Source organism: Oncorhynchus mykiss, chromosome 5 (genome assembly GCF_057628025.1).
Source record: "Oncorhynchus mykiss isolate SJ-2025 chromosome 5, ASM5762802v1, whole genome shotgun sequence".
Classification (NCBI taxonomy): domain Eukaryota; kingdom Metazoa; phylum Chordata; class Actinopteri; order Salmoniformes; family Salmonidae; genus Oncorhynchus; species Oncorhynchus mykiss.
This window is the reverse complement of record NC_143026.1, coordinates 37,251,760-37,264,390: the sequence shown is the minus strand read 5'-3', so window position 1 is coordinate 37,264,390 and position 12,631 is coordinate 37,251,760. Positions and strand designations below refer to the sequence as shown.

Sequence of the window (12,631 nt, the reverse complement as noted above, 5' to 3'; positions counted from 1 at the left end):
AACAATGACCACATGCACGGAACTGTGACATGTATTTATTTTGTTACAGTAAGCAAGGACAGTCATAACATGTATTCTATAATATGTTACTGTAGAGTAGACTGAGGTGGGAAGCAGAGACAAATGCAGTATGTTGGAAGCCATAGTGACTATAGCGGTTTGGATGAAGATCAATCCATTCTAGTGGACATTCATTTAGAGAGTTGTGACTGGATAGAGCCAGTCTAAACAGGCATTGACTTGTACTTGTATTTAAAGTGCGAACGAGTAAACAACAGTTTCTAGAGGACACCAGGTATGTCCAGAGCACTCACAAACACATACATCCACACCCACACAACTGTGCACACAGACAGACATAGACAACCACACGAGTGCACAAACAAGTACACACACACTATAAATCATTTATTTAAAACTTTATCTCTGCAGACTATTGTTGAGCTGCAGTAAACAGTCATGTCAGTTAAAAAAAATATACAAAATAATGCTCAAAATAAACACTGAACAGAACATCTAAAGAGAACAGGTGATGGACACCTGTAACATGCTTCTTCTGATCCTCATATTCACAATTCTGTCCATTTATGTGTGCAAACAGCAGTACAGAGGAAAGAAAAAACTAATTCATTCATCATCTCAATATTTTTGCCTTTCATTTGAACATGTAGGGCACATCTTATTTATTTATGGTACGATTCATAAATATAATCTTCCATATAACCAACGGTGGACGATGCACTCGAGAGATCATTCCGTTTTGCTTTGAGAAAAATGGTTAATCTCCTCAGCATCTGTCTCTGGTCACCTCTAACACGACCTGACAGAGGAGGCAATCAGTTCATCAGCTGCCCAAACCCTCCCCGACAGACAGACTGTGTGTCCTCTCCCCAGCTCCCAGCCCAGGGCAGCTCGACCCAGAACTCGCCGGCTGAGGCTCACTCAGAGGTTCACAGCCTCATCGGGGCTGCTCCACTTGGAAAATAAAAACTCTTCTTTGATGAATGGGATTCTGGTGAATTAAAACCATCTGTTCTGAAATTATAGCATTTAGTCAATGTTGTGTGTTGTGCAATAAAACACAGCAGCATATTTATGCAAACAAACCCTCCCACTGTGTGATCCAGTCTGCATGTGCTACATGAAAGTACCTCAAATACACAAGAAAAAAAGTACTTGACATTAGAAAGCCAAAACAGTCAGGTGAAATCTAATCTGTCTTGTTCCTGTTGTTTAAGATTCCTTTGCTCATAAATAATGACATTCGGAGGACGACACAGTAACAACGTCACTGCAGTTCCTAGGATAACAATGTCTGTACCAACAAAATAACTGTACATTTTCCTGAAACTGTCTTTAGCTCTCTGCAATCGGAACATACAAAGGGACAACACAACACAGTGTTTTCTCCTAGTGGGTGTTTTATGAAATTGGTGACCCCAAGCTTCTCCTGTCATGATGACGCATGCTGACACAGGAGGCAGCACTCAGGGCAAGGTGAGGGTACAGTAGGGTACAAAGATTTGTCAATAAACAATGCTGGCTCTGACCATTCACCTCTCACAGTAGTGCAGAGCCACATTCGTGGATACAACCTTCCCCCCAAGCTTCTCCCCAACACCCCACGCCTCCAGCTCCAGCTTATCCTCATCCTCTTCTCCTTCCTCCTCCTCCCTCTTTCCCCCCACCTCCTCTTCATACAGGCTGGGTTCTTCAATAGAGGTCTCCAGGGTATAACTACTATAGGCCTGCACCTCACTGTACTCATAGATTGTGGGCAGGCTACTCCGGAGGCCGAAGCGTCTGCGCAGGGCCACTAGGAGAGGCTGTGGCACGGTGAAGATGTCCACGTTGTTGCCCAGGTCCACCCAGGCCAGGCTGGGGAACTGCAGGGGGTTCTTCACCATCTCTGTCAGGTCCTTCAGCACGCCCACTGTCAGACGGTTGCCGTTGATGGCCAGGGTGGTGAGTTTGGGCATGGAGCCCAGGTGGGGTAGCAGCAGGCGCAGGCTCTCATCCTGCAGCTCGGTGAAGCTGAGGTCCACGGCCGACACAGAGTCGCCGTTACTTCGGAGGTAGAAGGCCACCCGGTGGATGTCTCGGCCAGACAGAGGGATGCCAGACAGGTTGACCACATCGTTGGTCAGTTTCTTCTTCAGTGTGGTTTTAAGACTGTGAAAGGAAAGACCAGAGACTGTTAGAAACTACACAGAGAATATAATTGAAAAGCCAATATTGTTTGCAAGTTGTTTTGGATCTCAGACTCTAGAGCACAGAATAGCCATTTAGTATACATGATAACAAAGCTGAGACCAAGCATCCTATATTGGCAGTTAGGTATCCTCTAGCGTGCAAAAACAAATTATCTTAACTTAATGATCCTGTCTTTATCGATGTACAGAGAGCCCTGTTATGGGGGACTATGGATGTTGTTTAACTTGACATGGGATCAGAGGTCCCACTGCAACCAGGCAGTAAAAACAGATTATAAGGGAACTGGGAGAATTGTTTTGAGAAGTGTTTTTGGTGAATGTCATATATTCGTGTGTGTTTCTCTCTCTCTCCCTCCCTTCTTCCTTCAGAACAGCCCAAAAAATGCCAAATGTCACTTTCCACAGGGCACGGCTGACATTGGCTATACTGTCCCTTTTCCACAGAGCTGTCAGTGGGCAAAGAGGCATCAAACTGGCACTACCGAGAACATGATTTACTCAACTCTATCTCTGCATATAGTAGAAGAGCAATCTGTTTTAAAAGAGGATGGGATCTGTGCTGATGGCAAATTAAGAATATGGCATTTAATGATCATACCAATCTTCAAATGACTGGACTAGTGAAATAAAAAATAAAAGTGTATGGAGAGTTCCAAGTGTATGGAGAGTTCCAAGTGTATGGAGAGTTCCAAGTGTGGTGCTACTGGACCTTTGACACTGTCATGGTGAATAATCACATCCCTCACTAGCTCTGAGACTAGGCAGAATAGAAGCACTAAACAAAAACCTGCTCCCTGCCATTGTCTGATTAAAAATTCATTTAAAAGCTCCGAGGCAGCTGTACCGTGCGGAGGTGGCACTGGAGTGCAGGACTCTAGATTTGCAATGGAAGAATATGTTATGGATTTGGGGAGAGGGTTGAGCTCCTTTCTCTAGCCTCCAGTAGGACATTACAGTAGGAGGAAGTCAGGTGGAGGAAGTCTTTAAAACAATTGACAATGACAATGTGGGAATGGAGAGAGATTTACATACACACACAGCATTTCTGTAGTCCGCTGGGAGGATGTACTAGGTTACACTCCAGACGTGTATACATTAGCCCTTCTCTCTTTTTAGTCAGTCCTGCTTGCCTGGGGTTTGAACCCCATCTCCTCTTAGTCAGTCCTGTTTGCTTGGGGGTTTGAACCCCCTCTCCTCTTAGTCAGTCCTGTTTGCCTGGGGTTTGAACCCCATCTCCTCTTAGTCAGTCCTGTTTGCCTGGGGTTTGAACCCCATCTCCTCTTAGTCAGTCCTGTTTGCCTGGGGTTTGAACCCCCTCTCCTCTTAGTCAGTCCTGTTTGCCTGGGGTTTGAACCCCATCTCCTCTTAGTCAGTCCTGTTTGTCTGGGGTTTGAACCCACTCTCCTCTTAGTCAGTCCTGTTTGCCTGGGGTTTGAACCCCATCTCCTCTTAGTCAGTCCTGTTTGCCTGGGGTTTGAACCCCCTCTCCTCTTAGTCAGTCCTGTTTGCCTGGGGTTTGAACCCCATCTCCTCTTAGTCAGTCCTGTTTGCATGGGGTTTGAACCCCCTCTCCTCTTAGTCAGTCCTGTTTGCCTGGGGTTTGAACCCCCTCTCCTCTTAGTCAGTCCTGCTTGCTTGGGGGTTTGAACCCCCTCTCCTCTTAGTCAGTCCTGTTTGCCTGGGGTTTGAACCCCATCTCCTCTTAGTCAGTCCTGTTTGCCTGGGGTTTGAACCCCATCTCCTCTTAGTCAGTCCTGTTTGCCTAGGGTTTGAACCCCATCTCTTCTTAGTCAGTCCTGTTTGCCTGGGGTTTGAACCCCCTCTCCTCTTAGTCCGTCCTGTTTGCCTGGGGTTTGAACCCCATCTCCTCTTAGTCAGTCCTGTTTGCCTGGGGTTTGAACCCCCTCTCCTCTTAGTCCGTCCTGTTTGCCTGGGGTTTGAACCCCCTCTCCTCTTAGTCAGTCCTGTTTGCCTGGGGTTTGAACCCCATCTCCTCTTAGTCAGTCCTGTTTGCTTGGGGGTTTGAACCCCCTCTCCTCTTAGTCAGTCCTGTTTGCCTGGGGTTTGAACCCCCTCTCCTCTTAGTCAGTCCTGTTTGCCTGGGGTTTGAACCCCATCTCCTCTTAGTCAGTCCTGTTTGCCTGGGGTTTGAACCTCCTCTTAGTCAGTCCTGCTTGCCTGGGATTTGAACCTCCTCTCCTCTCCCCTCCTGCTCCTAGGTTGTGTGGGAGCAGGAGCTTCATAAATGGGCTGCCTGTGGTCCTCACATCTGTCAGCCACTCTGCTCTGGAGCAGCCAGGGAAAGGCCTGCAGCAGCTAACTGGAGCTCAGATTTGTGAAGTTATTGATTCCTCGAGTGGGCTATAATTCAACTCCCTCTCTCTACTTCCTACTCTCGCTTTCCCTCGTTCCCCCGATCACCATCCATCCCGCACTCCCTTCCTCTGCAATCCCAGTCTGGGCTGTTTCAGGTTATTTTGCTCTGTATGTTGTAAGATCTATTTTTATCTTGCTACCCTTTTTGCTCTAACAACCCCTAAGGATTAGAATGGCAAGCTGATTTCCCCACAGAAATATAAGGTGTACTCTGCACCACCTCTATATGGTAATTAACGTCATTGGCATTGACTGGTTGCTCCTTCACTCTCCCCTCTAAATGCCAGGGAGCCCCATCTGTCTCTCCCTAGCTCTCCTCAGCAGAGTGGCTCTGGGGCTTTTGCTTTGTGCAAGATCTGCAAGATGTAGGCTACACTTTCTGAGCCAACAGAGCCATGCATCAACTTTCGTTTTGTGTTGTTCTGTATTTTGGCAGCTTGAGGGCTCAGAGGATGTGGGTATTTCCCAGTTCCTGCTGGAGCAGCCTGCTTTCTCTCCTCATTGTGTGGGCGGAAAGAGATAGGAAAGAGAGAAGGGGGAGTAGAGCGAAGGGGGGATAGGAAGAGAGAAAAAGAGAGTACAAAGAAAGAGCGAGAGAGCGAAAGAGTGAGAGAGAGAGATAAATAAAGAAGGAAAGAAAGAGCCTGTTCCAGTTCGACTGCGACGGGGCGTGTGGGTGGTGTAGGGCAATATTCTCTGTACTATTGTTTTAATGAGGCTGAGAAGCAGAGACGGTCTCAGACCGCCATCCAAATCCACTGCCTCCTAGCAAGGTGGGCAGAATGCCACCCACAGGCCTCCGCTTGGTTCAGACTTATGGGCACAACCAACCTTTCTCACTGCCCGTTACCATGAAAAGATAAAATAACTACAAATGTCTTCTCTCTTGTTCTAATTTAATGCACCCACTTTGCCTGTGGCCAGCAGTATCATTTTACTTGGACCTGCAGTTTCTACAACATAAACAAAGGACTTCAAAGGCAGCCAGATTCTGTCTGCATAATAAGCAAGATGCATCTCAAGAACACTGAGCTTTTCCTGTATTAGGTCTCATTTAACAGCAAATGAGCGAGGGATATCCATCTATCCACTCCAGCAAGAGGGATTTGATTATGCAGCACAGGAACCTAAATGAGAATGGAGTCCCCTTTGTAAAGATATTAGCTGGTTAAGTCCCTTATTTAGGGGACTTTGAGCAGTTCTGAACTGGTTCCGGACAACATTTTTGTGTACAGAGCTCTCTGTGAACGGCGCAACATCAATTGCTGTGAACTCCGTGAAAGCTCTGGTTGTCCCTCATCTCATGCCGCTCTCCGCTTTCAGCTGAGATGCAGTATGTGAAATCTGACACCTCATTTACATAGGGAGCGACACGTCACATTTTCTGGCATAGCCAGACAAATGATCGATTTCCTCTGGCTGTGAACCTTGCAGCTCCGCTTGCAATACTGCATATGAAAAGGAGCCTAGCGATTACAGATAAAGTGGTCTCATCTCGCTGTAATGTTCTCAGATGGATTTAGAGCTCACAACATGAAGAACTACCAAATAATTTTGTCAAATTGAAACAAGACCACTTTCTCTTGGTCACCGAGGGATGAAATCCCTTTGTGCTTAAAGCTAAAATTATATAGAGTCATCAGCCATTTGAATGGCGAGAGATGGTGAGATTCTTCCAGAATGGTCCTGTATTTGGCTCCATCCATCTTCCCATCAATTTTAACCATCTTCCCTGTCCCTGCTGAAGAAAAGCAGGCCCAAACCATGATGCTGCCACCACCATGTTTGACAGTGGGGATGGTGTGTTCAGAGTGATGAGCTGGGTTGCTTTTACGCCAAACATAACGTTTTGCATTGTTGCCAAAAAGTTCAATTTTGGTTTCATCTGACCAGAGCACCTTCTTCCACATGTTTGGTGTGTCTCCCAGGTGGCTTGTGGCAAACTTTAAACAACACTTTTTATGGATATCTTTAAGAAATGGCTTTCTTCTTGCCACTCTTCCATAAAGGCCAGATTTGTGCAATATACGACTGATTGTTGTCCTATGGACAGAGTCTCCCACCTCAGCTGTAGATCTCTGCAGTTCATCCAGAGTGATCATGGGCCTCTTGGCTGCATCTCTGATCAGTCTTCTCCTTGTATGAGCTGAAAGTTTAGAGGGACGGCCAGGTCTTGGTGGTTTTGCAGTGGTCTGATACTCCTTCCATTTCAATATTATCGCTTGCACAGTGCTCCTTGGGATGTTTAAAGCCTGGGAAATCTTTTTGTATCCAAATCCGGCTTTAAACTTCTTCACAACAGTATCTCGGACCTGCCTGGTGTGTTCCTTGTTCTTCATGATGCTCTCTGCGCTTTTAACGGACCTCTGAGACTATCACAGTGCAGGTGCATTTATACAGAGACTTGATTACACATAGGTGGATTGTATTTATCATCATTAGTCATTTAGGTCAACATTGGATCATTCAGAGATCCTCACTGAACTTCTGGAGAGAGTTTGCTGCACTGACGGTAAAGGCGCTGAATAATTTTGCACGCCCAATTTTTCAGTTTTTGATTTGTTAAAAAAGTTTGAAATATCCAATAAATGTCGTTCCACTTCATGATTGTGTCCCACTTGTTGTTGATTCTTCACAAAAAAATACAGTTTTATATCTTTATGTTTGAAGCCTGAAATGTGGCAAAAGGTCGCAAAGTTCAAGGGGGCCGAATACTTTCGCAAGGCACTGTAGTATATGGGACTGATTTAAATAAGTTTTGCTTAATTAATTTGATTCAAATTATTTTGTTTCTAACCCTCTGGGTTTCCATTAGGATAGATCGGAAAATATGGCACTGTATAACGTGACAGTCGGGAGTAGGCTACAGTACTTGGCTATTTAGCTAAAGAATTGTTGTGCGGGCATGTGGGAGGCCGGGGTTGAATTCCGTGATGCGGAGGAAGGACTAGGCTATCCTTGTAAATAAACATTTGTTCTTAACTGACTTGCCTAGTTAAGTAAAGGTTGCACTAAGAGCATAACATTTATACACCCTAATTTTATAATTGTAGTATAACCAATATTCAAACAGAGATTCAGTGAAAATAAAAATGTCATTGATTTATCAAGACCAGCAGTGCAAAAAAGTGCTAAAATAGTTGAAGGCACGGTTATCTGTAGCAACACATTTTGCATTGCGATGTGGTGACGGGGGCTCCACTCCGGAGCAAAGTATCAAAATACAGAGAGGTGCTGGTAAAGGTATATTGTCCTGCTAATAGCCCATAATGGGCTATTATAATACATACATGGGGTCCATAACTAAATATTGTTTATTTTGAAAGAGTATTTTTATCATTATTTCATTAACAAAAGCATAAAGATGCCATTATTAGTTACATTGTTTTAGTTTGAATGTGCGGACTGGCACTAAGCACAGCGGAAATGTTTCCCTAGTCAGGGCCACTAATAGTACAATGCCCCTTAAAGTGTTGCTCTGTGCTAGCAGTGTGGCGGGGTGGGGGTCCACCCTCCCTCCCCCCCCCTTCCCCATGGGCTAGGTCTGTCTTCTGTGCGCGGCTCTGTGGCCCATCCCGTGCCCCCTGCCCTTCTGCCTTGAACCTCGCGTGCTTTCAGTGGATACAGCTGGAGAACTGCAAGGCAAAACCATTGTGCGCCACTCGGGAGCCATGATATATTGTCCTGCTAATAACAGGTGTCACGTTTTGACCTTTATTCCTTTGTTTTGTCTTTATTTAGCATGGTCAGGGCATGTGTTGGGGTGGGCAGTCTATGTTAGTTTTTCTATTTCTGTGTTTGGCCTGATATGGTTCTCAATCAGAGGCAGTCTATCGTTGTCCCTGATTGAGAACCATATTTAGTGTAACGATTCTCTTCTTGTGAAGTAGAGGCGGACCAAAGCGCAGCGTGGTGGTTGTTCATTGTAATTTATTGACGACACTATACATGAACAAACTAACGAAAAAACAAGAAACGTGAGAACTCAAAACAGCCCTGTCTGGTGCAAACACAAAAACAGGAACAATCACCCACAAACACACAGTGAAACCCAGTCTACCTAAATATGGTTCCCAATCAGAGACAATGACGAACACCTGCCTCTGATTGAGAACCATATCAGGCCGAACATAGAACTAGACAAACTAGACATGAAACATAGAATGCCCACTCAGATCACACCCTGACCAACCACAACATAGAAATATACAAAGTAAACTATGGTCAGGGTGTGACAGTACCCCCCCCCCCAAGGTGCGGCCTCCGGCCGCAAAACCTGAACCTATAGGGGAGGGTCTGGGTGGGCATCTGTCCGCGGAGGCGGCTCTGGCGCTGGACGTGGACCCCACTCCATAATAGTCTTTGTCCACCTCCTTAGCGTCCCTAGATAGGTGACCCTCCTAAGAGACAGCTCGGGACAGAGGGACAGCTGCTCGGGACAGAGGGACAGCTGCTCGGGACAGAGGGACAGCTGCTCGGGACAGAGGGACAGCTGCTCCGGGCGGAGGGGCTCTAGCGGCCCCTGGCTGACTGGCGGCACTGGCGGCCCCTGGCTGACTGGCGGCCCCTGGCTGACTGGCGGCGCTGGCGCTGGGCTGACTGGCGGCCCCTGGCTGACTGGCGGCACTGGCGGCCCCTGGCTGACTGGCGGCACTGGCGGCCCCTGGCTGACGGGCGGCACTGGCGGCCCCTGGCAGACGGGCGGCATTGGCGGCGCCGGGCAGACGGGCGGCGCTGGCGGCGCCGGGCAGACGGGCGGCGCTGGCGGCGCCGGGCAGACGGGCGGCGCTGGCGGCGCCGGGCAGACGGGCGGCGCTGGCGGCGCTGGGCAGACGGGCGGCGCTGGCGGCGCTGGGCAGACGGGCGGCGCTGGCGGCGCTGGGCAGACGGGAGGCTCCGATGGCGCCGGGCAGACGAGAAGCTCCGGCAGAGGCGCCGGACAGGCGGGAGGCTCCGGCAGAGGCGCCGGACAGGCGGGAGGCTCCGGCAGAGGCGCCGGACAGGCGGGAGGCTCCGGCAGAGGCGCCGGACAGGCGGGAGGCTCCGGCAGCGGCGCCGGACAGGCGGGAGGCTCCGGCAGAGGCGCCGGAAAGGCGGGAGGCTCCGGCAGAGGCGCCGGACAGACGGGAGACTCCGGCAGCGCTGGAGAGGAGGAAGGCTCTGGTAGCGCCGGAGAGGCGGGAGACTCCGGCAGCGCTGGAGAGGAGGAAGGCTCTGGACGGATGGGCCGGAGAGACAGCCTGGTACGGGGAGCTGCCACCGGAGGGCTGGGGTGTGGAGGTGGTGACGGATAGACCGGGCCGTGCAGGCGCACTGGAGCTCTTGAGCACCGAGCCTGCCCAACCTTACCCGGTTGAATGGTCCCGGTCGCCCTGCCAGTGCGGCGAGGTGGAATAGCCCGCACTGGGCTATGCAGGCGAACCGGGGACACCGTGCGCAAGGCTGGTGCCATGTAAGCCGGCCCAAGGAGACGCACTGGAGACCAGATGCGTAGAGCCGGCTTCATGGCACTTGGCTCGATGCCCACTCTAGCCCGGCCGATACGCGGAGCTGGAATGTACCGCACCGGGCTGTGCACCCGCACTGGGGACACCGTGCGCTCCACAGCATAACACGGTGCCTGCCCGGTCTCTCTAGCCCACCGGTAACCACAGGAAGTTGGCTCAGGTCGTACTAGCCATACTCCCTGTTAGCCCCCCCCCCAAGAAATTTTTGGGGCTGACTCCCGGGCTTCCATCCACGACGCCGCGCTGCCTCCTCATACCAGCGCCTCTCCGCCTCCCGTTCTTCCTTGGGGCGGCGATACTCTCCTGGCTGAGCCCAAGGTCCTTTACCGTCTAATTCATCCTCCCATGTCCATACCTCCTCGCGCTGCTCCTGCTGCTGCTTTTTCCTTTGCCCATTACCACACCGCTTGGTCCTGTTGTGGTGGGTGATTCTGTAACGATTCTCTTCTTGTGAAGTAGAGGCGGACCAAAGCGCAGCGTGGTGGTTGTTCATTGTAATTTATTGACGACACTATACATGAACAAACTAACAAAAAAACAAGAAACGTGAGAACTCAAAACAGCCCTGTCTGGTGCAAACACAAAAACAGGAACAATCACCCACAAACACACAGTGAAACCCAGTCTACCTAAATATGGTTCCCAATCAGAGACAATGACGAACACCTGCCTCTGATTGAGAACCATATCAGGCCGAACATAGAACTAGACAAACTAGACATGAAACATAGAATGCCCACTCAGATCACACCCTGACCAACCACAACATAGAAATATACAAAGTAAACTATGGTCAGGGTGTGACATTTAGGTAGCCTGTTTTCCTTTGTGTTTTGTGGGTGGTTATTTTCAGTCTTTGTGTGTCACCAGATAGAACTGTTTCAGTTTTCAATTTGTTGTTTTGTTTTTGAAGTGTTCAGTTTCATTAAAAGAAAGATGAACACTTACCACGTTGCGCTTCGGTCCAATCCTTCTTTCACCTCTGAATGCCGTTACAACAGGGTTAATCATAAATCTGTGAAAATATCCAATGGGCTTTTATATAATTCTAAATGAATAATAATAATAATCGCTTTGTTTAAAAAATAACATTATTTTGGAGATGATTTTGTTTTCAAATAACGGAAAATGAGTGAGAAACAGGCCATGCGGTGAGACATTGTTACTAGTTGGTAAATAAAGCCAGTTTGTTATTTAGAAGTATTTATGCTAACATCTCACCATTACCAATAACAGTACCAATAATGTAATCATTGCGTGCTAGGAATATGGGACCAAATACTAACATTTTGTGTCAATAATTTGGAACCCCACCGTGTTTTTATTACATCTGAAACAAATGTCTTTCTCTGAGCAATTAGTATAAACAAATATAACTAGAAAGCACTTCAATAATTTCAAGCCCTATTTTGTTGAATAGGAAGAAAAAAAATCATACGATTTTCACATTTTCACTGTGTTCTTGAGCTTCTGTCCTCAAAAGTGACTCCACCTCAGCAATTCAATCTTTCTGGCAGTATAAGCATTACTTGGTATTGTTTACGGCCCTCTCATGATAACAAAAGGATTGGTTATGTCTATTTATGTGGAAATATACATTTTGAAATTACATTTAACAGGTTAACATTTAACAGCTGCTCTGGCTGATTGCCTTTCATAGCTGTTCTTTCCTATAGGAAATAATCCTCTTTTTAATATGGATGTCTATGGGCACTCATTCTCATTATATGACAATCTATGTTATCTATTGAGGAATAGGGCTGAGTCTACGGTAAAATATCCTCAAACACTGGTGTATAAAGCTGAGATGGTAGGCCAGAACTAAAGACAGATCTTTATCAGCTTCAAAAGCTCTGAACAAACAATCCATTCAGTGAAATAGGGCGAGGCCATCACCTGTGATTTAGTGTCAGTTTAAACAGCTCTGGGTTGAGATCATACAGGCTAAGTTATGGCAACATCCATTTCAAGACCTGCCGCCACAAATCCAGAGATTTACAGAGCGGGCCGCGACAGCACAGATAGCATGACGTCAACTCATGTCTCAGCCAGAGGAGCTCTCTTCATGCAACCCCTATTCCCTATTTCAGCGCACATCAGCATTCATGTGAATTTGTATTCAGGATGTTGGTTAGCATGTGTATTTGTGTACTGTGTAAGTGTTGCTTTTAAACTCTGGTAGTTGAGTTCATTCTGGTCACTTAAAACTCTTCCTGGCTGTGGTGATAGCAACTCCTGTAAAGACCTTAGCGGACCCATTGATGTATTTCTTTACCTTCACCGTTTCTCATCCTCTCCTTTAATCTCTACCACTCTACTACTGTCTGTCAGGGTCATTTTAGACCCATTGAGGCTAATGGCTATGTTCAGTGTAGCTGCTCTCCTGGTGGACAGAAGGTAAGTGGTCATAAACGTTGGCCTTCTTTGTCCCTCCCAATTATTTCTCCCTGGGAAAACCCTGGCACCACTTAACTCTCTCAAGGTACGCAACCTATCTTGAAATGGGAAAGTGGGGGATGAACATTTCTGTCACCA

At 47.7% G+C, this 12,631-nt stretch overlaps 1 protein-coding gene across 1 annotated transcript in view; it reads right to left on the bottom strand.

Moving 5' to 3' along the window:
* Positions 1–19: 19 nt before the first annotated feature.
* lrrc75bb (leucine rich repeat containing 75Bb) overlaps positions 20–12,631 on the bottom strand; it is a 59,314-nt gene continuing 46,702 nt past the window's right edge. Inside the window, exon 4 of the mRNA XM_021602661.3 lies at positions 20–2,172. Coding sequence (XP_021458336.1) covers positions 1,554–2,172 — 619 coding nt within the window. The 3' untranslated portion in view covers positions 20–1,553. The remainder of the gene's footprint in view (positions 2,173–12,631) is intronic.